General features: G+C 37.9%; 2 protein-coding genes across 4 annotated transcripts in view; both read right to left on the bottom strand.

The window, feature by feature from the left end:
* Nucleotides 1-447: 447 nt before the first annotated feature.
* Nucleotides 448-3,843, bottom strand: sdr42e1 (short chain dehydrogenase/reductase family 42E, member 1). Its single transcript, XM_046863763.1, is given in 5 exon segments — nucleotides 448-1,166; nucleotides 1,169-1,231; nucleotides 1,234-2,240; nucleotides 3,547-3,619; nucleotides 3,751-3,843. Coding segments are annotated over 4 exon segments (1,146 nt in total). The 5' UTR covers nucleotides 3,600-3,619; nucleotides 3,751-3,843; the 3' UTR covers nucleotides 448-1,143.
* Nucleotides 3,844-6,462: 2,619 nt separating this feature from the next.
* The window catches only part of adamtsl7 (ADAMTS-like 7), a 48,599-nt gene continuing 28,912 nt past the window's right edge, over nucleotides 6,463-26,149 (bottom strand). For all 3 annotated transcript variants that reach the window (XM_046863850.1, XM_046863851.1, XM_046863852.1), the window contains 11 exons: nucleotides 18,347-18,551; nucleotides 16,148-16,323; nucleotides 15,374-15,464; nucleotides 14,307-14,495; nucleotides 13,074-13,203; nucleotides 11,892-12,096; nucleotides 11,261-11,434; nucleotides 10,676-10,849; nucleotides 9,360-9,539; nucleotides 9,061-9,205; nucleotides 6,463-7,920 (listed from right to left, as the gene is read on the bottom strand). In XM_046863850.1, coding sequence (XP_046719806.1) covers nucleotides 7,778-7,920; nucleotides 9,061-9,205; nucleotides 9,360-9,539; nucleotides 10,676-10,849; nucleotides 11,261-11,434; nucleotides 11,892-12,096; nucleotides 13,074-13,203; nucleotides 14,307-14,495; nucleotides 15,374-15,464; nucleotides 16,148-16,323; nucleotides 18,347-18,551 — 1,812 coding nt within the window. In that variant the 3' untranslated portion in view covers nucleotides 6,463-7,777. The remainder of the gene's footprint in view (nucleotides 7,921-9,060; nucleotides 9,206-9,359; nucleotides 9,540-10,675; nucleotides 10,850-11,260; nucleotides 11,435-11,891; nucleotides 12,097-13,073; nucleotides 13,204-14,306; nucleotides 14,496-15,373; nucleotides 15,465-16,147; nucleotides 16,324-18,346; nucleotides 18,552-26,149) is intronic.

Raw genomic sequence — 26,149 nt, 5'->3', positions numbered from 1 at the left:
AGATAGATAGATAGATAGATAGATAGATAGTGTTGAACACAAGTCTTTGGGTAATCTTCTGAATGAATACTTGTATAGTTTTTGAAGCCAGAGAGAAACACGAGACAAAGTGTGGCACCAGGCTGCAATTTGGTAGAAATGGATTTCTAAGCTGGTCTTTTGTATACATCTAAAGAACACACACACCTGTCAGTGAACACACCTATACACGTCCATCACGTCAGCCACCTGTTACACACTCGCCCCCTCATCAGCAATTTATCTGTCAGAGTAGACCTGCTTGATGATGATCAAATAATAATGGCAGTCATTTAACGTCACTCATTTGTGCATTTATCATTTATTTGCCAACTTATGAACCAGACATTATAAACCTTTTAAGTCTAAATTTGTATCAAAATATTCAGGAAAATAATTTAATAATAATAATAATGACATGAAAAGTTCAAAAGTGGTAAAACAATTTATTACTGAAACAATAAAAAGTCTACCATGAGTCAGTCTAGTCATAAAATATAAACGTTAAACAAATACTGCAGTATAAAATTGTATACAAATTAAAATACAAACACACAATATTCACATGCTGGTTATTCTAACATAGATATTACACACTTTCCAAAAATGCTGATTAGTATTCAGGAGTGCTCACTTCTAATTGGTCAAATTCCTTTGTCCATTTATTAAGTTATGGTATAGATGTTTATTAAAATGTAATTACATTTACAGCATTTGGATGAAGCCCAGAGTGACATACAATTCTTATTTATAAAACTGAGCACTTTAAGGGCCTTGCTCAAGGGCCCAGGAGTGGTCTATTGGTAGTGCTGGGATTTGAACTCACAACCTTCCAATTATGAGGTCCTAAGTCTCAACCACTGAGACACCACCTTCTTCTAATCGGTCATCAGAAGTTAGTAAAATCCATTTAACGTTCTGATTGGTGAACAGATTGTCTAATGTTTTCAAGATCTTCAAGTTGTACATCACTATCGATTTCCAGAACGAGTTCTAAAAATGTTAGTTTTTGGTTCCTCTAGCAGTTTTCTACAACTAGTTTTCTACAAATTCTTGTGTACCTCTAAAATTTCTTCAATACAAATCAATAGAATTGGATTTTACTACAAACCTTGCTGTGAAAGTTTACTGACCCACCACCGGCAGAAAGAGAGAACCAAAGCCACAATGATGAGAAACAACACAACATCGAAGATCAGTTTTTTAACAGGCGACGTGACCGGTTTTTCCCACGTCCTCTGCTCCTGAACCACTCCACCACTTCTCCCAGGTCATATTCCTTGGGGTTGTAACGGAGATCAGCTCTGGCTTTCTCTATACTGAAATAGTGCGTAACTCCGGTCTTGTAAACTTCAGCACGTGTTAGAAGAGGTTGGAAGTTGTAGATGCGTCCGAACGCACCGTGAACCATTTCTGTGAGGAACGCGAAGAAGTAAACGAGAGGGAGTGGAAGCCTCAGCTTGGGGAACGAGTAACCCAGCCCTTCCACTAACGGCTTGAAGAACTCGAAGTTGTTGATCGGCCGGCCGTCTGAGATGAAGTAAGCCTGTCCGGTGGCACGATGCTGACGTTCACCTGTTAGCGCTTCTGCAGCTAACTCGTGTGCAGAGACTAGGTTATCAACATGGACAAACTCGACAAGACTCTCAGGATCACCGTACACAAACCTGAAAAGGCCATGCTCGATGTATCCCACAATCCTTGGAAGATGTCGCTCCTCTCCCGGGCCGTAAATTCCAGCTGGACGAAGAGCGCAAGTATGCAAGACTCCACCTTCACCTGCTAGAGAAGACCCATTAGCCTTTAACACCAATGTTTCAGCTACCGACTTGGTCCTGGAGTAGTGGTCCGGATGAAGGTGTAAAGGCAGATAAGGAAGAGTTTCATCACCCTTCTTTATGACCTGGCCCCCAAAGACCACGTTAAAGGTGCTAGTGTACACCAGTCGAGGAACCCCGAGATCCACACATGCCTGAATGACATTTTTCGTCCCTTGAACATTAACCTCTTCGATCAGCTTCCTGTTGAGTTGTTCTCGTCCCGACATCCCGTACGATGCGACGTGGAAAACGCAGTCTGCACCTCGCGACGCGTTCGCCACCTGGGTGAAATCCCGAACGTCACCCTGGACGAACTCCACGCCCTCGGGCAATGCTTCACTAGGTGGCTTCACATCAAACAGGACAACTCTCAAGGACTTCTTGCTGAGGGCGCAAGCAAGACTGCAGAGAAACACATCCCTTTAATTCTTAATTAAATGCATAATTAATTAAGCGTAATAAGCTTTTAACATTATTATTCACTTTAATAAATGTTGGGTTGCAAAGAACTTCGATATAATGGATATTAATGACTAAACAGGTTTATTTTGAGGTGGAAAATAAAATCACAAGTGTACACACACACACACACACACACACACACACACACACACACCAATCAGGCATATTATTATGCCTGGTAAAGTAAATAACTGTGAGATATATTTATTAGGCAGCAAGTGAACATTTTGTCCTCAAAGTTGACGAATGGGCGAGCGTAAGGATTTGAGTGAGTCTGACAAATTGTGACGTCTAGACGTCTGGGTCAGAGCATCTCCAAAACTGCAGCTCTTGTGAGATGTTCCTGGTCTGCAGTGGTCAGTATCTAATAAAAGTGCTCCAAGGAAGGAACAGTGGTGACCCGGCGACAGAGTTGTGGGTGGCCGAGGCTCACCCATGGGCTCCAATCCAACAGACGAGCTCCTGTAGCTCAAACTGCTGAAGATATTGTTGATGCTTGACAGGTCAGAACTGTTTTGGCAGCAAATGGGGGTCCAACAAAATATTAGGCAGGTGGTCATAATGTTATGGCTGATCAGTGTAAGTCTGATGTGCAGAAAAATGAAACACAGTCCTGCCTACATCATTCTCATAGAGCAGTATTTTTGCTTTCTGTTATGTCCAGTGTCAGCTTAGTAGTGGTGGGATTTAAACTCATGACCTTCTATTCAAAAGTCCCACCACCTTAACCAACCCTATCATCTCTATATAAAAGAGCAAGGCAGCAGTTCTTCAGGTGAAGATTCTCATCTTTACTCTCAAACAGATGAACTTCCTTCCACACTTTTAATGCCATTGGACTTGTCAGGAGCAACTGTGCCGTAATGCTGCATTGCATTCTGGGACTAATACTTCATATTAGTGCGACTTTATTAAATGCTGGGAAAATAACAAGAAGATCTAATGAAGCAAAAGTTGAAAAAAGAATGCATGTCTATAGAGATCTAACTCCAATTTAATTACATCTTTTGCTAATTGTATTTTAAATTGAATAGGAATAACTTTTATGGGCGTGGCTTGTGTGAATCGGTGCGGAAAGTAGGCGTGGTCAGAGCTTACACACAAATAGTTTGGTGTCTCCATCTAGCGTTAAATATGGGTACTTCATGGACTTATCTCCAACCAGGTCTACGAATACATTTTTACAAAGAAACAAACCGGACTGATTAATTGATTAACTGATTAATTAAAGTGAATTATTACATACCGGAAGCCAAAATATCCTCCGCCCCCAGTAATGACGTATGTTCCGGCCTGCATCTTAATTACAGTGATGAGCGCTACAAAGAAAGGAAAATGTTGACATTCTGCTTTAGATGCTTTAAGAAAGATTCAGTTTGTAATATAATATAATCACACACTTGAAATAAACAGTAAAAATGAAGCAGATCAAATATTTATCCATAATTACCAGCTTCTCCAGCAGCTACTTCCGCGTTTGAGTCCTAGAACAGCACTATAGGCGGAAATAAATGCTTCTTTCTGATTGGCCCCGTGTCACGTGACTTACATCAAACGCAACTATATTATATATTTCAGTTTCAGGTTATATGTGATGTTAAATATCCACATTTTCTATAATAATTGAGTTACAAATTTAGTTACTTTTACTAAAAATATTTAGAGAAATGTTTTTTGAGATTATTGTTGTTTGATTCAACTAGAAAACTGCATCAGTTAGGCAGATTACAGGGGTATGTTTTCTATTTATTTATTTATAAATATGATGACATTATAAATGAGGATAATGAATTTTTAATTTAAGAGAATAACATTTTTATTGGCATAATGCAACATTACTTTCAGCCCATGGCCCTCAATCAAGTATGATTTTTGGCCCTTCATAGGAAAAATTTTGGGCTCCTCTGCTCAGTAACATTCAAACCTCTAAGGAAACAATCATTGTGTTTGGGAGGAAACCAGAGAACCCAGAAGAAACCGTGCAGACCCTGGGAGAATCTATACCATGTGAACCTTGTCATAGACAGAAACCCAAGGATTTTATTAAATCAGTGACCCCAAAGCTCTGAGAAAGCAAAGCAAATTTTTTTATTTACTATTGTTGCTAATGTAGACATTTTACAATTTATAAAATAGGACTAAATGCACATAGAGTCCATATCAGTTAGATATGCATTCTTCAATCAAATCTTTAATGACACAAGAAACTGCTTCTGTTGAACAAAAACCTGAAAACAGTTTATATTTATTTACATGAATCTCTTTTACAAGCACAGAAATATATATCATGTTAACAAAACGCACTAGTTCAGTATCTTTATCTATGTATACTTTTTATGGATATATTTTCAATGTATATGTTTTATATTATTATTCCCATTTTCTTTCTAAATAAAAACAATGAAAGTGAAAAGGTGCTTTTATTGTTTTCAGAAGAAAACCAGAGAACCCAGAAGAAACCATGCAGACTTTGGAATAATCCATATCCATATGAACCCTGTCACAGCTCTGGAGTGAACCAGTGTCTCTAAAGCTCTGAAAAGCAACACTATCAATAATGCATTATTTTTTGCTGTTGTTGCTACTGTACACATTTTATATAGTTAGAATAAATTTAAATATGCATTTTTTATTCAAATTGTTGATGACTGGAACACAAGAACACCCATTTCTGTTTTGCATATTTTTTCTATGCTTCTGTTAAACTAAATCGTGAAAACAACTTATATTTATTAATCTTTTTACAAGCAAAAAATATAATGTTGACAAAATGCACAAGTTCGTTCTCTTTATATATGAATATTTGTATGGCTATATTTTGAATGCAAATTATTATTATTTTTTTCATTATTATTTCCATTTTCTTTTAAGGGCAAAACTGAATTAAACTAACAAATACAGAAACAAACACGAAAAAATTAAGTAGAAATATTGTTATGCAAAAAGCAATTATTGAATAAACATGAGCTAGAAAAATTTTCTGTACATATGAGGAATGAGCTTTACATACATAACGATAAGGCAGGGATTCATAATACACAAAAAGAGCGAAATTCAAAATATACACAGATTAAACAAAGAAATATAAATTAGTGAAACATTTCACACACTGCATTGAAATCTATATAGCTGCAATAGTAAATTATGATAATGATGATGATGATGATGATGATTATTATTATTAATAATAATAATTTTTGATTAATCCTTTAACCATTAGATGGACAGATGTTTCAAGAAACTATAAAACTCCCGTGTCAGCATAAAACATAATATTTTACTTAAAAAAAAAAGGCAAATTAAATATATTTTATATTTTGGCATTTTAGAACAGACTGTGTAGCAAATCAGTAAGTAGTTCATAACTACTCATACAGTTAAATAGTTAAGTTTGATGTTTCCTAAGAATTTTTTTTTTTAGCATTTTCAGAAATTATGGCATTTAAATTTTGGAAAATTGTTGGAATATTAAATCAGAGGAGGAAATTAGCTCACGGCTCATAGAGACACCACGTGTGCATTTTACATGTTATTGATAATCCATTATAGTCAGATTTTAAAAGAAAAAGTGTGATTATTACTTGGGTATAATTGGTTTACATTATTATTTTAAAGTGAAATATCAGCCATTGTATTCAAGCGAAGATTTTCAAAATCTGAATCTGTATAAAATGTGATATAAGAGTTGTATTAAATACATATGACTCATTTAAAGGATTCGTATCAACTGAAAAACATTAATATGGTGAGTCTAAAGTACTTAGATAAAGATTAAGATCCTGATAAAGATTTATTTTTACTAGATTAAATCTCGTTCTTCTGATTTCTCAGTTTGCTATATTTTTATAAATGGCTAATTCAATTAATACTTTCTGCTTCAGATTTGTATTTTTAGAATTTTGTGGTATTTAGTATTCATGTATTAATATAGTTCAATATTAAATGTAAGATACAGAAGTCAGTGAAATGGTACAAATTGTACTGAAGTGAACCTTCAGAACACACACACACACACACACACACACACACACACACACACACACACACACACACACACAAAAAGCTACAGAATGCCCAGAATATATATATATATATATATATATATATATATATATATATATATATATATATATATATATATATATATATATATATACTTGCATAGTTGCGGGAAAAACAATTGCTGATAACCAGGTAGAACTCATTGTGTTGCTTAAAACAGACAGTAATTGACCTCAGGGTGTGTAGATTTACTTTCAGCTGGACAAAATTAGGAAGAACATATAAAAAGAGAACATGATCAGCTGTTGTGAGGTTGAGATACTGCACTCATGCTGTGGTTGATTCTTTTCTTCTAACAGTACATCCGCTTATACCTCAGCTTTAATGCATTAAAGATCAATGTACTTTTTATGCTGTAATAGTTGCATTAAATCTTGGGAAACATCTGCGAAACAAGTTAATTCCTGTTATCAATAACAATACAGTTGTTATATACAAACTGTCAGTCCTACATCCATCTCTTTTTTTCCTCTATCTTGAGGTTAATAAAAAAAAAGCTTAACCTTTGGCTGTAATTAAATGCTGAAAAACATATCAACACCATATGAATAATCATTAGAGAAATTATAAAGTATTGGATTAAGCATGTTATTATACTGTAAACATGTGATTTGTAGCCTGGAACAACTGTCAGAACATTACAGAACGTTTCCTGACCAATCAGAATCCAGAATTCAACACTGCTATGATGTAATAAATACCACAAAAACGATATATTACATATATTTTATATATGGCAAACTTCCTTCAACGCAGCCTGAACTTGTATTGTAGAGCTTCATCCTGGTCCTAGAGACAACCAGATCTTCTGCTTGTCTGTAAAACAATGGAGATAACTAGGAACCTGATTAGTTGAGACATTCTTCAGAACGATTGCTCGGATTTGAATGGAGTTGCTTTATTAGGAACAGTATAAGAATTATAATCTAAGGCTGGGATCACTAATAAAAAACCTACAGGTAAAAAAATGAGTGGTTTGAACTTGACGTTCTGTGAAATACAGTGAGGGATTCACAGGCACTTGAAGTCATTCAGTCTCTTATCTTTTGCTGCATAGTGACTGACATCATCAGCTGTAAGGGATTTGACATTAAATATTATATAAACACTACAAAAATTCCATACGTATCAGTCCGCTTGTTTAGTTCGAGTTAACACACTATAAATCACTGTCCTCTAATAATACGTATAAATAAATTGTTAAAAAATGAGTTTTTCAGTATCTCCAGATCACAAAGTGCATGTGATGTTTCAAGACCATGGACTGGTTATCAAGATGTTTTTCATCACGTCACTGCCTTTGTTTACTTTCCTCGTGTGTCCACAGCACTTGAGCGTCTTGCAGTAAGCAGCGTCCGCTCGCAGCGCCTGCCGGTGAAGGACATGACGTGGGTAACGTCGCCATGGGGTCCGTCCTATCTGTAGCTCCTCTGTGTCGAATGTCTCTGCGCCACACGTGCACATGAGGCACAGCATGCCTTCTTATAGTAATCGTACACACACAGGCGGGCCTGGACCACCACGTTGCAGTTGAAATATTTGTCTCGACACTTTTCATCTGGGTGAAAATAATCAATATATATATATAAATACTGGGTGCAAATATTTATCATTGTATGATTTATAATATATAACTACAAGTTTTATAGTCTATAAAACACTAGGTAATAACATAATTCAAAAATATCATATAATGCAATGTAAAGTAGATAATATGTATGTATATGTACATATACGCGTGTATGTGTGTATGTGTATATATATATATATATATATATATATATATATATATATATATATATATATATATATATATATATATATAGTGTTTACAATATGTTTGAGTTAAGAACTCTATAGCAGGAGATCTTCTAATGCAACCCATGTAAAGCACCTCTTTAAGGAGCTGGAGCATTGTCATGGAGCATATATTAATAGAACACAAGAGCATTGTCATGGAGCATATATTAATAGAACACAAGAGCATTGTCATGGTGGAACAGGTTAATGCTTTAAACTTTAATGCTACCACATCCAAAGACGTCCTATACAACTGTGTCCAACTTTGTTGTACCAGTTTGGGGAAAACCCTCATATGGCTGGTGTCCCAATACTTTTTTTGTCCATATCTTCTTTTTCTTCTTCTTTCGGCTGCTCCCATTAGGGGTCGCCACAGCGGATCATCCGTCTCCATACCACCCTGTCCTCTACATCTGCCTCTTTCAGACCAACTACCTGCATATCTTCCTTCACCACATCCATAAACCTCCTCCATGGTCTTCCTCTTTTCCTCCTTCCTGGTGGCTCCATCCTCAGCATTCTCCTACCAATATAATTCATGTCCCTCCTCTGCACATGTCCAAACCATCTCAATCACACCTCCCTCACCTTGTCTCCAAAACGTCCTACATGCGCTGTCCCTCTTATAAACTCATTTCTAATCTTGTCCATCCTTGTCACTCCCAACGAAAATCTCAACATCTTCAATCTTTGGACTTTTTGTCCATATAAACTTGTATATTTATAAAGTTCATAGCAGAGCTGTGAGTATGTACAGTATTTGTATTTGTATTAAGACTATAGCAGTGAGAATGTTAAGAGAATTAATGTCAATATATTTTTGCACTGTCGAGAGTGTGTGTATTTTTGTGTAGTTATTATTTATAGTACAGTGTAAATACAATCTAGAAGATCTTACCGATCTGTGGAACACAGGGCTCGAGGTTGCATTCCTCTTTGTCTCCTGGTTTCAGCCGTTCTTCACATCCCTCGCTTGGGATCATATCGTCTGAGAGACAGCGCACTTCTCGCACACGGAATCCCCCCTCACACGTTTTTGAACACTACACACACACACACACACACACACACAGTAGATCAGTTCAATGAGAAAGGTGGACCATTTCAAATTGTCTGATTTGTACAGAAACAAGTAAATGACAAAATGTTGCAATGTGTGTGTATACGAGTGTGTGTGTGAGTCTCCACATTACTCACTGCACTCCAGTCAGTGTAGTACCACTTGGCTCCACAAGCCTTCACAGTGCAGCTCTGTTGACTAAGTGGTTTGTCCAGAGAGGAGCATTCGTAGAGCGGCATCACAGCATAAGTGTCATCGGACTTCATCATACACAACACTGTCCTCTGCTGCCTTCCTACTCCACACTCAGCCGAACACTGAGAAGCAAAACACACCATCCCTTACCACAGTACAACCACACACTCACTACACCATCATTCATGGTAATTATACAGTAGTTACTTTAGTGAGGGTTGGTAAGTTTGCAATATATTTCACAGAGATTTCTTACACATTCATTCATATTCTTTCGATTTAGTTTCTAATATAGAGATATAGTATGAAGGCTATATTTGAAAGATTTTAAAGATTTCTGAGAATAAAACCGTAGCACTATGAGAATAAAGTCGAATTACGAGAATAAAGCCATAGCACTATGAGATAAAGTAGAAATTACGAGAGTAAAGTCGTAGCACTATTAGAATAAAGTTGGAATTACGAGAATAAAATCGTAGCACTATGAGAATAAAGTTGTGGCACTATCGGAATAAGTCGAAATTACAAGAATAAAGTCGTAGCACTATGAGATAAAGTAGAAATTACGAGAGTCAAGTCGTAGCACTATTAGAATAAAGTCGAATTTACGAGAATAAAGTCGTAGCACTATGACAATAAAGTCTAAATGATAAAAATAAAGTTGTGGCACTATGAGAATAAATTTGAAATTACGAAAATAAAGTCATAGCACTATGAGAATAAAGTCAAAATTACGAGAATAAAGTTATAGCACTATGAGAATAAAGCTGAAACAGCATTAATTCAAACATCAGCGGCCACTGTTTATTAATTGAACTGTTCAGAAAAGACTCATTTACATATTTGAGCAATAGAATTCTCTAAGGACATAAAAATATGTCCAAAATGGTCAAAAAATCTGTACCTTTCTGTTAAGAAACAACATGTCCTCTTTAAATATCACACAGAAACTGTCTCTTTTGTGCAGTCTGAAATAGCGACCAGTAGTCACTTTTAAGGATGCATGCTATTCTAAGAGGAGAGGTGTTTCTCAAGAGGAAGATACACGGGCACGCCAATACTTCATCTACTACTTTATTCTTGTAGTGCTACGACATTATTCTCATAATTTTGACTTTATTCTCGTAATTCTGGCTTTATTTTCACAGTGCTACAACTTTATGACATGCAATGAAATGCTGAGCCTGATATGTGTGTGTGTGTGTGTGTGTGTGTGTGTGTGTGTGTGTGTGTATGAACTGTATGTGTGTGTTGTCACCTGACCCCAGAGCCCAGTAAACCACTCAGTGCGGCTCTCACATGCACCGTTGTTACATGGCTGAGCCTGAGGGGGGCGCTCTGTACCACAACCTTCCAAAGGCACACTGCTCACCAGGTTGGAGAGACACACAACACTGCGGCTCCGCACACCAAAGCCACACTCTGCAGAACACTGACACACACATACACATACGCACATGCTTGTCTTACTACTGACCTTCCATTGACAAAATTATAAAAAAAAAAAAAAACAGGGTGCGTTTTACTTGTCACGTGACTTTACAGCACAGTAAAATTCCTTTTTTCGCATAGCCAACGATATTAGGAAGTTGGGGTGGAGCACAGAGGGTTGAAGGCCTTGCTCAAGGGCCCAAGAGTGACAGCTTGGTGATACTGGGGTTAAACCCACAACCTTCTGATCAGTAACCCAGAGTTTAACCACTGGGCTCAGACCTCCCTATAATGCTATTTGTGCTTTTCAAAATAAAACAAATTTTCAACCACATATAAAAACCTCATTCCTGAACACGCATATAGGAATATTACCATAATTACAGGATGTATGATATGTGATTGTTTTTACCTGCTCACCCCATTCTGTGTAGAACCAGCTCTTAGCACACGGCCCCATGTCACAGTTCTCAATGTCACGGGGACGAAGATTCATGTTGCACTCCTCATCCTCAACAATATCGCCCACGTTACTGACGCAGCGCACCTCACGCGTTCTCTGACCTACACCGCATGGCATGGAGCACTGACACCACCCGAGCATAAACACACACACACACACACACACACACACACACACAGTTTATGATTATTAATTTCTTCTAGTGAAGACTCCATTTGAACTGATTTTCAAGATTTTGAGTTCACACAAACACACGTAGGGACCATATTATTACAATTAGAAGGTCGTGTATAACTATATCAAGTTTTAATTTTTAAACCAGATCTTAAAATGCATCTTGAAAAGCATGATAATAAAAATGGGATGGGAAACTTTACACTAGACCATAAAAAAAAAGGAAATGATCTAATGTACCATACAATGTATGTGCACAATGACAGTAACACACAACACTGTTTAATTAATGTGCTTTTAGGAATGCAGAATTCTTTTTTTTTACTGACATCCCATAATCCTATGACTCTCAGTGTTTCCTCTGTTCTCCTGACTGAAGACAGAGGTGGTGTGATGGGCCACTCACAGAGCTCCACTCAGAGCGAATCTGCCACTCGCTGCAGATCTTCAGCTGGCAGGTGCTGCTGCTCTCGGGCCGCTCCAGGTGTTCACAGCGTTTGGCGGGCACGGTGAGGGTGCGGTTGATGTAAAACTGTCGGCACAGAATCTGCCGGTGCTGCATGCCGAGGCCGCACGTTTTACTGCACTCCGACCACTCACCAATATCCCAACTGCTCGAAAAACCATCATGCAAACATCAAAACTGCTTCATTCTGCATGAAATGAAACACTTTTTTATGCTTTTATGAAAATAATCAGCGACTTGGGATGTGATGGAGCCTGAAGATAAATGGAGTTACCGTTACCACCCTATTATAGGACGACAGATAGTGGATTTTACCGATACCGGTAGTTGGGTTGGATACTATTTTCTGTAACTGATAATTTTAAAAATGAATACTGGATAATAAAAAACAAACACCCTATGTAAATTGTACAGAACTTTATATAAAAAAAAAAAAATGAAAATGTGGTAAATAAATATGAATATATAATTATCTTAATAAATATTGAGAAAAATAATAGACATACATTTCAATTTCAACAAAAAGTAACACTCCGAATAAATAAAAATAGTTACATCCAAAATTAATTAAAAAAAACACTTCAACAAACAGCACGTGGTGTCAGTGATTCGCCTCTAGAGGCCGCTCTTGTACTGTATAATAAGAGCGGATTTTCCCAGGCGCTTCAGCCACAGACACAACCCGGAAAAACTACCGGTATGGATTTTTGCAGATAATTCCAGCAATCAACTAACGGTGCCGATTAATCAGTCGACCTCTACACACAATATTTGATCATATTGTTTAGTGATCCATTTCTCTTATACTGCAGCAGTATGCCAACAATTACTGTTCTTTTACTCATAATAAAACAAGTTCGTACATTTTATCCATTTCTAGTTATATTTAAAATACAAGTTACTTACTGTATCTTTCTTAAAGAAAATTTTTTACATTTAGAGCCTGAAAACTGCACCCAATCAACAAATTGCATGCAGTTTGTAATTAATTTATGTAAAGTGTGTGCCTTACTGACAAATCAGAATCAAGATTTAAAAACATCTCAGTAATGGGGTCCTGGTCATTAAGAGATACCTGGTGGTACTATGTGTGTGTGTGTGTGTGTGTGTGTTTGTTCTCACAATGCAGGGCATGGCTGGACATTGCAGGGCTCCTCCTGTGGACTGGGTTTAGTAGCACTGTCACAGAGACTGTCAGACACTTGCTCATGAGTGACTCTATGCACACAGCCGAACACAGTGTGTCTGACACCTACACACACACACACACACACACACACACACACACACACACACACACACACACACACACACAGTTACTAGTTACTACTGTCTATAATTTGGCAACTCGGTACAGATATAGACATCTTTGTCCAGCAGCTAATAGAAATATCTCATTTTTATCAATTTAAACATTTCATCTGCATGTTTTTAAAAAGAAGCTGATTTGTTGATGCAAAATTCTCCCTACAGTATTTCATGTGAACTGTGAACTGTATTTCACATTAGTGACCGCTCTGTCAGAATTTACTTTGCTAGCTTGTTAATTTATTATCTATAATGCTACAGCAATAACAATAAGTAAAATAAGCATACTGTATACTAGGTCTATATTGTATACTATCATATAAATCAGTTACGCACTATTATACATCCTAACGTGGCAAAAATGTTTGTAAGACAAAAATTAATCAAAATGATGCTTTCTACAGTATTTGGGTTCATTTAGGGCTAAGACTGTACAAATGCTTCACTTAGAACAATACGAGGTGGTATCAAAAAGGTCTGAGACTAGTTTGTAACACATCAACAGATGGCAGCACAAGGCTGCACGCACAGTCGCAGGGAGCACCAACCGTCATATATCAGTGTCCCAAAAGTCATCGTCCTGTGTACATCGGGAGTTGTGCATCTGGTTCTATTCTGACCACGTGCGTTACCACATCTACAGTTTTATCATGGACAGCAAGTTAGAACACCCTGTCATCGAGCTCTCCTCACAGATGAGTTTTTTGCTGGAAACAACATGATCTCACTTCCGCACTCACCCTGCGGACTTCGCCCTCCTCCGAAGATGAAGATCAAGCACAAAGTTTGCCATTTTGACACCATTGCGGTGATCCAGCGCAAATCGCAGAAGGTGTTTGACACGCTTCGAAATGAAGACACATTCAAGAAGTAGCAGGAACACTGGAAGCGCTGTATTGCTGAGCAAGGGGACTATTTTAATCTACTTTTTGATACCACCTCGTACATTTGCAAGAATGGGATATATAGGTACCAATACTAAATCCTTTCAGACTTCAATGCTTTTATATTTGGGAATCACATGCTGCTGAAGTGTCTGTTTCTGACCTCTGCCACAGGAGACGCTGCAGTCAGTCGTGCCCGTTAGTTTCCAGTTGTGTTCTCTGTGCCTGCGAGGCGGTACCTGGTTCTCAGGTATGTGAGGGGGGTTCCTGTGCCCACCCATTTGTTCGTGTCCTTCCTGAGACGGCCTTCTGCCATACTGATCATATCCCGCTCCTCCGTTCACTGTGTTACCTACAGAAACAGCATTACCTTGCATTACCAACATTTCAGTTATATTATTTGGCTGTTCATATTTATAAATTAATAGGTTGGTCTAATCAATCAGAATTGCAGTGGGTTTGTTTGGGCACTCAGTCTGTCTAAATCATCTTTATTTTCTTGGTGACATCTTCTCTACCCATCAGGCCCTCTGACTTTACTACCAATCCATAAACACCATGTATTTTTATTCATTCATTCATTCATTCATTCATTCATTCATTCATTCATTCGTTCATTCATTCATTTATTTTTGTGTCTGCTAATTTTTTGTGGACACATGAAAAAGTTATAGTGCCATGTTATTTTCTGTTGTTCTCTATCAGAGATTTGTCAAGGCTTGTTTTTGTAGATGAATTATGTAGTTACAAATGTTAAATTATAAATGCTTTTTTTTTTTTTTTGCTTTTTTGTTTCATATAAATTTATTGAACCAAAAAGACAAAAGTAGACCTATACATAAATAAAAATGCATGTCAAATACAGCACAAGAAAAAAAAACACACAAGTAGACCTACACACAACCAGCTAAATATTTTAAATATATCAATAAAAACAGTTATACAATCTCAATTAGACATATAACACTATAAAAACACCTTAAAAATTATTGGTTAAATCTTTTTTTTGTAAATCTTAGTGACTCTTTATTATTATTTCAAAATCAGTAACTAATGACATTATTTTTAGCATCACATTCCCCGAGTTATCTATTACAAGTTCTAAAAATTGGTTTATTTCCCCCTTTGCTGAATCATTAATTTATGTACTTGTACACCAGCTGCAGCGCATCCATAAAATTTAACAATATATATTATGCAGGTTAGTTTTTATGATATCAATCAACTTACCCTCCTCTGTGTTAGACTCTGTGCTGATGGAGTTCTCCGAAGGAAGTATGTACTCATAGTGAACTCGAGGATTGGGCTGCTGGTAGATCATCTGAGTGATAAAGCCGAAAAGAGAAAGAAACACTAAACAGTGCTTCAGAGTCAAACAGTGTAGATCAGGAGTGCCTGATACGTCGATCGCAATCGACCAGTAGATGGCAAAGGTACAGTAGTATGGGTAAATGTTGTGCAATTAAAAAAAACATTCAGATGTTAGTCTATCATCTATCCTACTTTTGGCATTTGCCACTTAATTGACGTACTGGACGTCCAGAGATCTTTTCTCTTCTAACACATCATGCAACTGCAAAGCTCCAGCGAGCTAAGTGACTCCACTTCTATATGTGAGTCAGCCTTTTCCCAAATAAAGATTATTAAATCCACCACCATAAGTGATCATCATTTGGAAGTCTGCTCGAGGCTGGGTACCAGCAGCTACTGTCCCTGCAACCCGTTCAGTGCAAGTCATCAGAGTAAGTTAGTGACCATAAGTGTGTTGAATTGTATTGTGCCATAAGGGTTTATGCAGTTATACACATATATTGTACACATAAAGAATACTCAGTATATATACACTGTATATTTAAATTTTATTTTTTTAAGTAATATATTTTTTATATATGGACTGAATGTCACACAAATGAAGTTGATTGTGCAACCAAATTAAGGTTATTCAACAGAACTAAATCTAGTCTGAATACATCCTATAGAGATTTGCGTGTAAATATCACTCACATAGACGTCCAGGATCTCATTGGTTGGTCCTTCTGCTAGAAAGGACTCTCCGGCAGTGGTGCTGATCTCATTGGGCCGTCTGTAAGTGAACATCGTCCCTCCTCCTTCGTACTTTCCAGGTCGGTCAATGGCCCAGTTTCCGTTAATGATGGAACGTCCAGAGCGACTTCGCAAAGCTGCCGGGGAAATAAATGACAGGCTTAAACTGGAATCTCATGCCAAGCTGTTGGAGTGGGTGTACAAACATCTGGTTTATTTCTGCACAAGTAATCATGGTGATTTGAGTAAATCGGCTGCCAGTGCATCATCTATTGGTCTCTGGTCCTTCTGTGACAGAATTTGAATGATATTATGAAGTGCTGCAAAAATAAAACCAGCATATTTTACATCTACGAACAGCAGAATCTGTTCTCTGGCGATGCGATGACGTGATCTTCAGTGGTCTTCTCAGTCTTTTTTTTCCCGGACACACACAGAGTATTTGTGTTTCCATGTATCTATTATTCACCATATAACTTTACGACGTAGCAAAATCACTAGAGACATCATTTACAAATTAATTTAGTCAGCAGAAGGTCTGCAGAGCACGCAGCTTTCCTGGGAAAAACCCTAAGAATTTTCCAACCTCCATTCGACATTACCTTTCAGAAAATCTGTTGATCCGGCAGGCTTTACACTTTTGTCTTCTATACCGATTTGACTAAATGATCAAAAGTTCCTCTGTTTGACCTCCATATTTTTGATCGTTTTTGACACCGGCGTGTTACAGTGGCCGAGTTTACTGGAAAATTCCTCTGCATAAGTGAAGGCTGCTGAACTCAGGGAGAAAGGGGACACTAATGAAAGTGTGTTTATGTCCATGACCCCTAAGGCAGGAGAGGAAGGAGAGCGAATGTATGGTCCTGTCTGCAGCGAGCCAGACACACTGCTGGGGCTCGACGTGGCTCTCATTAAAGCAATGTCTCCAACAATAAAGTACTGACATTCCTCCAGTCACTCCTCATATAGCAGGAGGACTCTCATCCTCTTTGTCTTGCTCTGACTCACACACACACACACACACACACCCACACACACACACACACACACACATGCAGAGATACTGCCATTATAATCTCAGAAACAGATTTTTCAGCTAAAAGAACTGGTTTTTAGTGAGAATTAAAAATGTATATGACATTAATAATAAAAGATTATTCCATTGTGCAAACAGTTTTAATTCCACCACATACACTCAGTATTAATTGCGATTTTCCTACATTTAAAGTAAATAATAGGCTCCTATGGCAGATTTGTGAACTCTTATCATACATACTGTGCTTAATATTTTGCCCACAGTAAATATTGCCTTCACTTGAACTATGAGACCCAAACCTGACCCCCAACCCTACTGAAAACCTTTGGGATAAATGTTAATGCTGACTGCATTCCAGGCCTCCACACCTAGATTCATATACACCGATCAGGCATTTTATTATTGCACGGTGAAGTGAATTACACTCATTATTTCTTCATCATGGCACCTGTTAGTGGGTGGATTTATTTATTAGGCAGCGAGTGAATATTGACGTGTTGGAAGCAGGAAAAATGGGCAAACGTAAGGATTTGAGTGAGTTTGACAAATTGTGATGTCTAGACGTCTGGATCAGAGCATCTCTAAAACTGCAGCTCTTGTGGGATGTTCCTCGTCAACAGTGATCAGTATCTAATAAAAGTGTTCCAAGGAAGGAACAGTGGTGAACCGGTGACAGGGTCGTGGGCGGACGAGGCTCATTGATGCACGTGAGGAGCGAAGGCTGGTCCGTGTGGTCCGATCCTGTAGCTCAAACTGCTGAAGAAGTTCATGCTGTTAATGATCGATGGGTCACGACTGTTTTGGCAGCAAAAGGGGACCAACACAGTATTAGGCAGGTGGTCATAATGTTATGCCTGATTGATGTATAATAAATTGATATATAATAATAAAAATTCTGCATTTATTAATTTATCCTTATAGGTTTAATCTCTACAGTTTATATCCTTTATATCAGAAGTGCTGTTTCGCAATTGGAATTCAAAATGGAATTAAAATCATTATATGTGAAATCTGGCAAATCAGATGCTTAAATAATCAGAATTCCTTTCTGCATTCGTGTGTGTGTGTGTGTGTGTGTGTGTGTGTGTGTGTGTGTGTGTGTGTGTGTGTAAACTTCCACTCACCAAGGTAGTTTTGGCTCTTGACCATCTCAGTGATGTTGATTTTGGTGGCTCCCTGTGGGATCTCTACAATCTTGTGGTAGCCCACATTGGACAGGCTGTGCTGGAACAGTCCGGAAACCAGCCGGCACGCCGTGTTGTCCCCACCACACACACCACATTTATCCAGCACCTTCCCTGAACCCAAGAGCTCATCACAGCCTGGACTCTGTCACACACAAGCGAGAAAAAAGACAGAAAGAGTGTTTCATGTGAGGCATCTGTTACTGATTTTCTCACCACATGATGAAAGTCCTTTCACCATGCTGGATGTGGGGAAAAGATGTTTAAAGATTTCAAGAGCCTGAACACATTTAGTCACAGTGACTCCGCCTGGTCATAATCAACCAAAAATGCGAATGATAGAAATAGAGATGTTTTCTTTTCTGATATCAATACGATACTAAATCATGCTACAACTTAATTTATATATTTTACTCATAAAAACAAACACATTTAATGTTAATGCACATTTATCCCATTTGATAGACATCCAGATAGTATTGTGTTAAAGGCCTTGCCTTGCTCTAGGGCCCAGCAGTGGCAGTTTGGTGGTGCTGAGATTTGAACTCATGCCCTTCTCCTGTACATGAACCCCTACATATAAACCCATACTCTGAGGACTGGCAGCACTAAGTCATGAATTCTAGTCATGAAAGACAAAATAGAGAAGGAAGATACAAATAAACCCTAAATGACAAGATGATTAAAAGTGCCTTCTGACTAAGCAAGTGTTGTAAAGGGGGCTTTTTACTTGTCACATACATTAAAGCACAGTGACATTCATCTTTGCATATCCCAGCGATGTTGAGAAGCTGAGGTCAGACAAATGATACGGTGTCCTGCGGCTAAGAGGATTAAATGCCTTGCTCAAGTCCACAAGAGTGGCAGATGGGGCTTGCTTGGGGATCGAACCCAAAACCTTCTAAACTGAAACCAAAGTCTTAACCCATGAGCTACCACCTCCCATCAGCAAGTAAGTCCAGAGACTCCTATTATCAATGCTAAAAAGAACAACAAATCTTAGTACATCTTTTGTCACAGAAAAATTATTTCTAAAATTTATGTATGTAACTGTACAGTGTATCAGTGCTGCTATTACAAAACACTAAATTCATACTAATCGATGCACTTGAACATTTATAAGACATAAGACTCTTTTTGATTCTCTATTAATTCCACCATAAAATCCAGAGACAGGAACAGGATTTTTGCAGGAAGCTCCTCAAGGATTCAGCGATCCCGTTGCCTTAAAGCAACTCTTGAATCCCTCACACTGCAATGTGCTCTCAGTGGGTGGTGGTTTACTGACAGGCTCCAGCAAAACTACTGATGAACCAAAGTAATGATTTAAACCTTCCCTCAGAGCCAGGTTCAGCTGGAGATGGTTTGACTGGTCGCTACTCCTCAGCATTAGTGCAGGAGTAAATTGCAGATGGTGTCTGGTGTCTGTGTGACCACAATAAAATCAAACTCGACTCAGATGCTGAGAGGAAAAAGATCATCTTAGTTCATTTTGATGCAAATATAAATATATACATGTATCTGTTGAATCGTTCGATTTTCTTAGCAGATATTGTTTAATCATTGTCCTTCAGATGCTATCAGAAGTTTTCCAGAATACAAAATACAGTAACAAAAATTTACCCATCATCCTGTGCAAATGTTTACACCCCCTCCCCGGCTCTCATGTTGCCTTCTTGTAAATCATTCATCATTTGCACCTTTTGTGTGTGTTTTTTTTTTTTTACGAATTCCTCAAAATTAGACGTCAACAATTTCCTTGGTCATCCTCAATGTGAAAAGATAGATAGCAAAATCATATTGCTCCTGCTGGAAAGGGGTCAAAGATACAAAAGATGCTGGGAAAACAATTTCAAACCAAAACTTATGTTCCCCCAGTTCCTGAAGAATATTCTTCAGAAGAATGGATGTTTGAACTGCTCATGGTAAAGAAAGGATACATGAACAACTATCACAAGACATAAAAACAGTCATTGATCATGGTAACAGCACACACTGTTAAGGATCGAGTGTGTCTACATCTGGTTGATTTGTGTCAATTTTATTGGACTGTAAACAAGCATCAGGTTTGGATCTCATTAACCAGTAAAACATTCAAATATAATCATTCATAATCAAATTGTTTATTTTATAAAAGAATTACTAGACAGACATAATTGGTTTGTGAATGCAGATCAAATACATTGCCTCTGAGAAATAGTACTAAACACGCCCTTTACAGGGAGGTGGTAACTCAGTGGTTAAGACTCTGGGTTACTGATAGAAAGGCTGAGGGTTCAATCAATGATATCGCCAAGCTGCCACTCTTGGAGCCCTTGAGCAAGGCCCTTACCCCTCTGTGCTCCAGGGGCACTGTATCATGGCTGACCCCAGTTTCCTAACATCACTGACATATGCAAAGAAGAAATTTCACTGTACTATCAAGTACATGTGCCAATGTAAGCACATTTCTGTCTTTACAGAAAAGCCACATCCTGAACCTTTCAGCACCAACTTCCTTTTAAGATGAGATTCAAATGAGATTCTCTGATGTGACACACTTGTACAACATGTGAAACAATAAGAAAGGTTTAGAGTGGCGTTGCTTCCTATTTTCACAGCTCACACAAGCTGTTTGTTGTGTCTGGAAAGTTACATACAATACACAGACAAACATTTGTGGACACTTGACCATAACATTGCCCATAAGCATCTCATTCCATTTGCTGTTATAATAACCTCCACTCTTCTGGGAAGATGTTCCACTAAATTTGTGTGAGATTCGTTCAGCCACAAAGGGGGTGTGTAAAGTCAGGTAGTGATGTAGGTGAGGTGAGGAGGCCTTGGGTGCAGTCAGCATTCACATTCATCCCAAAGGTGTTCAATAGGGTTCAATAGCTCTATAGAAGAACAATCAAGATCTTTAACTCCACATAATGTAAAGCATATCTTAATGGAGCTGGCTTTGTACACAGGAGGATTGCCATGCTGGAACAGGTTTGGGTGAATAAGTTCGAATGAAGAGAAAATGTATGCTACTGCAATTCATAGACGTCTTATAGTATAGCATTGTGTGTTTCCAGCATTGTACTAGAACAGTTCGGAGAAGAACCACAAATGTCTGGAAAAGTCAGGTGTCAAAATACTTTTGTCCATATAGTGTACTTCCTGATTAGAATGACAGAAAGAGCAGATTTATTTGAGGCAGTCAGTTGTGGTCTGGGATCAGAATGCGTTGGTGTTTTCTGCAGGATTCTGTGCTGAGCTCAGTCCATCTTTATTCATATTTAAATCGTATAAATCATATAAATTAAATAATTAAAAATGTTTCAATCCAATGAGCCAGTCCACGTGTTTTTACCTCATCAAAAATCTTATTTCTGGTTATTAAAGAAGAAAAAGCTTTGCTGAAGTGAACATCGGTGGCAATTTGTTGGCTACATGTACCATGCACCTGACATAGGCTCGAGTGCTAAAGTTAGCATCTAAATGGCTGAAAAAATATGATAAATACTCTTTAAATTATGAAAATACATTATTGCCAAGGTCAGGATGAGCTACTAACACGTCTCAATAGTTACAAGCAATGATGAATTATTTATACCTGTTTCATGAATTAAAAGTAGCTTTGCCATGATTCACAAGTACACGCTTACCTAGTGCCATGGACATCTTTATTTAATTTAAAGCAAGGATAATTAAAATTTTTACATTAATATTCATATTTGTGTTATTAACCAGTCAGACCTAATGTCTCTATCCCTGTACGTAAATTGCCCCTGGTCTGATTAGCTGCGTTTAGCTAAATAATTTGAACACATTTGTAATTGGCCAGAAGAGGGAATCTGTGCTGGGGAAATGGAGACAAATATAGGCATGTAGAATTTAAATTACAGGCAAAACCTAATAAACGTATAGAAGAAAAATCTGGTAAATACATTGCCAGATTTGACCAAACTTCACCAAAGATGGCGGAAGGAAATCTGTTTCATTCTTTGTGCTGCAAATAGGGTTTCTTTATGTCAATTCAGTCTCATCTGTGTGTGCGAATTTACTAAGTAAGACAATAAAACTAACTTAAAAATTACTCCCTATTTACAGTAATTAAACATATTTCACCTCTTGATTGTGTGACAATGTAGAAAAAATTTGCTAAACATTTGCTAAATACAATACTCGCATTACCTGAACTCAAGTTGAAAATCCCAAGAGCCTTCCATCTGACCATTTATTACCGAGCCGAACTTATAGCGAGATAGCGTTTTATAAGATGATGATATTTTACCAAGTGGAGATCGGAATGAAGCAGAAAAGAGAGTACAATCACATATTTGTTTGATTACAAGCATTTCACTGATCAAAAGACCTGCTGACTTTGCAGTTTGCTCCCATCTGTAATAAGCTGTGCATGTAGAGAAGCTGCAGATGCAGATGGGTGACTGGGACCCTTCCTATAAGGAGACATTAACTCACATCTTACCAGCATACTGCAGCACAACTTTACACTGTTCATTCATGATCAAATCCTTTAGTATTAGGATGGTAAATATAGGTATCTCATTATCACAGAACCTGATTACATTTTTATGGACCTCAACACTGTAACATCAAGTCTGTTGAACTCAAGAGCAGCAAGAATTAAATAATAATAATAAAAAGAATCAGGAAAAATGACTGCTGTACAGGCAAGAAGAAGCTCCAGGGTGTTTCCCAGTTCTGTTTTTTTGGTATGCATTAAAACTTAATGTTTAGACTAAATACACTGTATGAACAAAAGTATTGGGACAGCTGACTTCCCAGCCAGATGTGGTTCTTTACCAAACTGCAAATCTGAAGACACACAATTGTATAGGGTGTCTTTGGATGCAGTAGCATAAAAACCAAAGCTGTTCCACCATGATAATGCCCCTGTATACAAAGCTAGCTCCATGAAGATATGCTCTCAATGGGTTGGAGTGAAAGATCTCCTACTATAGAGCTTCAACCCTATTAAACACATTTGGGATTAAATGGAATGCTGACAGCACCCCAGGCCTCTGCACCTACATCAGTACCTGACTTTACTAGCACCTTTATGGCTGAATAAAATCTCACACAAATCTCCACAAACACACTCCAAAATCTAGTGGAACATCTTGCCAGAAGAGTGAATGTAATTATGAGAGTAAATTGGGACTAAATGAGGAATGCGATGCTCAAAAAGCACATACCAATCGTATGACCAGGTGTCCTCAAACTTTTGGCAATATAGTGTAGCTGTTATGGTGAGGAAGAAAAGTAGTTGTGCCACCACAAAGCTCCAGATTCTCATGTTTAATTGTCCTCTGTGATATAATAGTATCAGACATTATCATTTTATAGCACTTTGGGAAAGAACTACATATGACAAGTCAGGTATCCTAATATATTTTTAAAGATATTAAATGTAGTGCAGCAGGAAGAGAAATTCGCATTTACTCATTGATTCATGGCCTCTTACTGTTGAGACATTGGGACAATTAGAGCAGTTTTTTTGGCTAAAGTTTCAACAGTAGTAACTTCTCGGATTTGCATCAGCAGCCAAGAGCCATAACTTTTGAGTTCTTATTGCCAAATTATTGAGTTTCTTATACAATGTTCTTATACACCGTTTTCCAGCTTCTAAAACACCAACCTCAAGACAGACAAACCCAGTGAGCTGTGCCAGGTGTGGTAGAAGAGAGCAGCACAAACAAATGGAGTGTTACAGTGTAGGAGTTACAATAGTGTATAGTGTGTTCCAAAAACCTCACTTTCTGCAAAAAAGATTCTCGCAAACCAAATGTAGAACGTGATAACTCTTTAGGTGACCTGTCAGATACAGCACACAGTACAGCAAACACACTTCTTGTAGATGTTCCCTTTTATTTCACAACCATTGTCTGAAATCTGTGATGTATAAATCACAGGTCCACCGTTACAGCTCCAGGCTTGTAAACTCCACCGGGAGATGTGAAGACGGTGCGGTTTGGCTCACTCAGCTATAAACCTGAGCTATTTCAATCAATCCCATAGGATCACCTTGCCAATGGTGCACATTTTATCTTTACAAAGCAGAGCGGTAGCAGGAGCTGCTACAACATCAAGAAGCTGATGATCGAGAATGAACTTGGCGAGGAAGATACTCAAGAAAATATGCAACACTGACCAAAAGTCTATTCAGCCGAACACAATATCTTATTTCAGAGTCATAAAAAGCTGAAACATATCAGCATTGCTAGAATGGCAACAACAAGACACATGCGATGCCGCATTCTTTGCACGTCTTACTGTCCCGCTGTACTTAAAAGAACCATGCAATCAAACAACAGCCACCAATCCAAAAAAAACCTCCGTATGAGTGTTTGTAGAGCATGTGGCCTCCACATGAAGAGGTAAAAATCAACTACAGTTCTCTAAATGAAGTAAAGGACTTCCTTCCTTCCTTTTTTCCTGTATATGATAATTGATTATTGGGGTTAATAACAGTTTATTTTCACTAATACTAAATAAAAAGCATTATCATATACAGTAAAAAAGGAATTTAATCCAGTACAAAACTCAAGTTAAGACCAATTATGAACTGTAATGATGTAGCTGAGGTTGAGGAACAGTCTAAAAAAAAAAAAGTCCCACATCATATTGACACTGCTAAAGTTTCTACCACTTATCTTTATCTTTCAGGGGAAAATGGTGGCTAAATGGTTACTGTTTAAAAGGTCAGCGGTTTGAGCCCCATCAAGCATTATCAAGCTGCCACTGTTTGGCCCTTGAGCAAGGCCCTTAACCCTCTTTGCTTCATAGGTGCGGTATCATGGCTGATCGTGTGCTTATAACCAGAAAGAATTTCACTGTGGTATAGTACATATGTGACTAGTAAAAGCCTCTTTCTTGTTTCTGAGGAAATGGTGGTTTAAACTATACAGATAGACTCCAGTAATAAATATTAGGACTTTAAAAACAGTGAGTGATAAAAGATCTGGCTTTGCTGTATCAGACCCCGGATGTTTCTATACTATAACTGCATACAGATTTTTAAGCTAACAGCAGGAGCTCAGCTCTGTCCTCACAGTAGCCTTGTTCACACCAACTAAAAACCCTACTCTTACACTACTCTGTGTAACTTAAGAAATTGGGCACAGTGGGGTTATAACCAAAACAGTAGGCCGATCATGTTGCTGCCACTAGAAACATAATTCACTACTGTATAGCAGTAAATCAGCCCTTGGTTGCGAATGCAACATCCCGTTTCGATGATGATTAATTAGGCTTCTGGGGACAGACTTGAGGAAGTCTACGATAGCATATGCAGTATATATGTATATATGCATTTCCTCACACACATCAACAGGGAGGCTGAGGGGAACCTGAGCACTGCAAAAATTCCTCGTAAGCACGTCCTGAGTTACAAGGCCAAGATTAGCATCACAGCGTAAACACACAGCGCAAGTAAAGTCAGCTAAAATAGCCACAACAGTGTTGATCCAACTGGTGTTATGGGTGTTGGGTTTCCCAAAAACCTGGGACACAAACCATACAGAAAATTGGTGCAAGGCCAAAGGTCATCTCTATGTAGCAAGAGTCTCAGAATATATATAAACCGCTCTGTAAACTTTTCTTACCTCGTCGACTGTGCTGATGATATTTCACAGGAGGGATTTGATACCACATCAGACTGATATATTAATAAAGAGCATGTTGTCCGAGCATTATTTGTTTTTATGAGGAAGTTTTGAAAGAAAGAAAGAAAGAAAGAAAGAAAGAAAG

This window comes from Silurus meridionalis, chromosome 13 (assembly GCF_014805685.1).
Source record: "Silurus meridionalis isolate SWU-2019-XX chromosome 13, ASM1480568v1, whole genome shotgun sequence".
Lineage (NCBI taxonomy): Eukaryota > Metazoa > Chordata > Actinopteri > Siluriformes > Siluridae > Silurus > Silurus meridionalis.
Note: the sequence above shows the minus strand (reverse complement) of the source record. Positions and strands in the feature narration are given on the sequence as shown.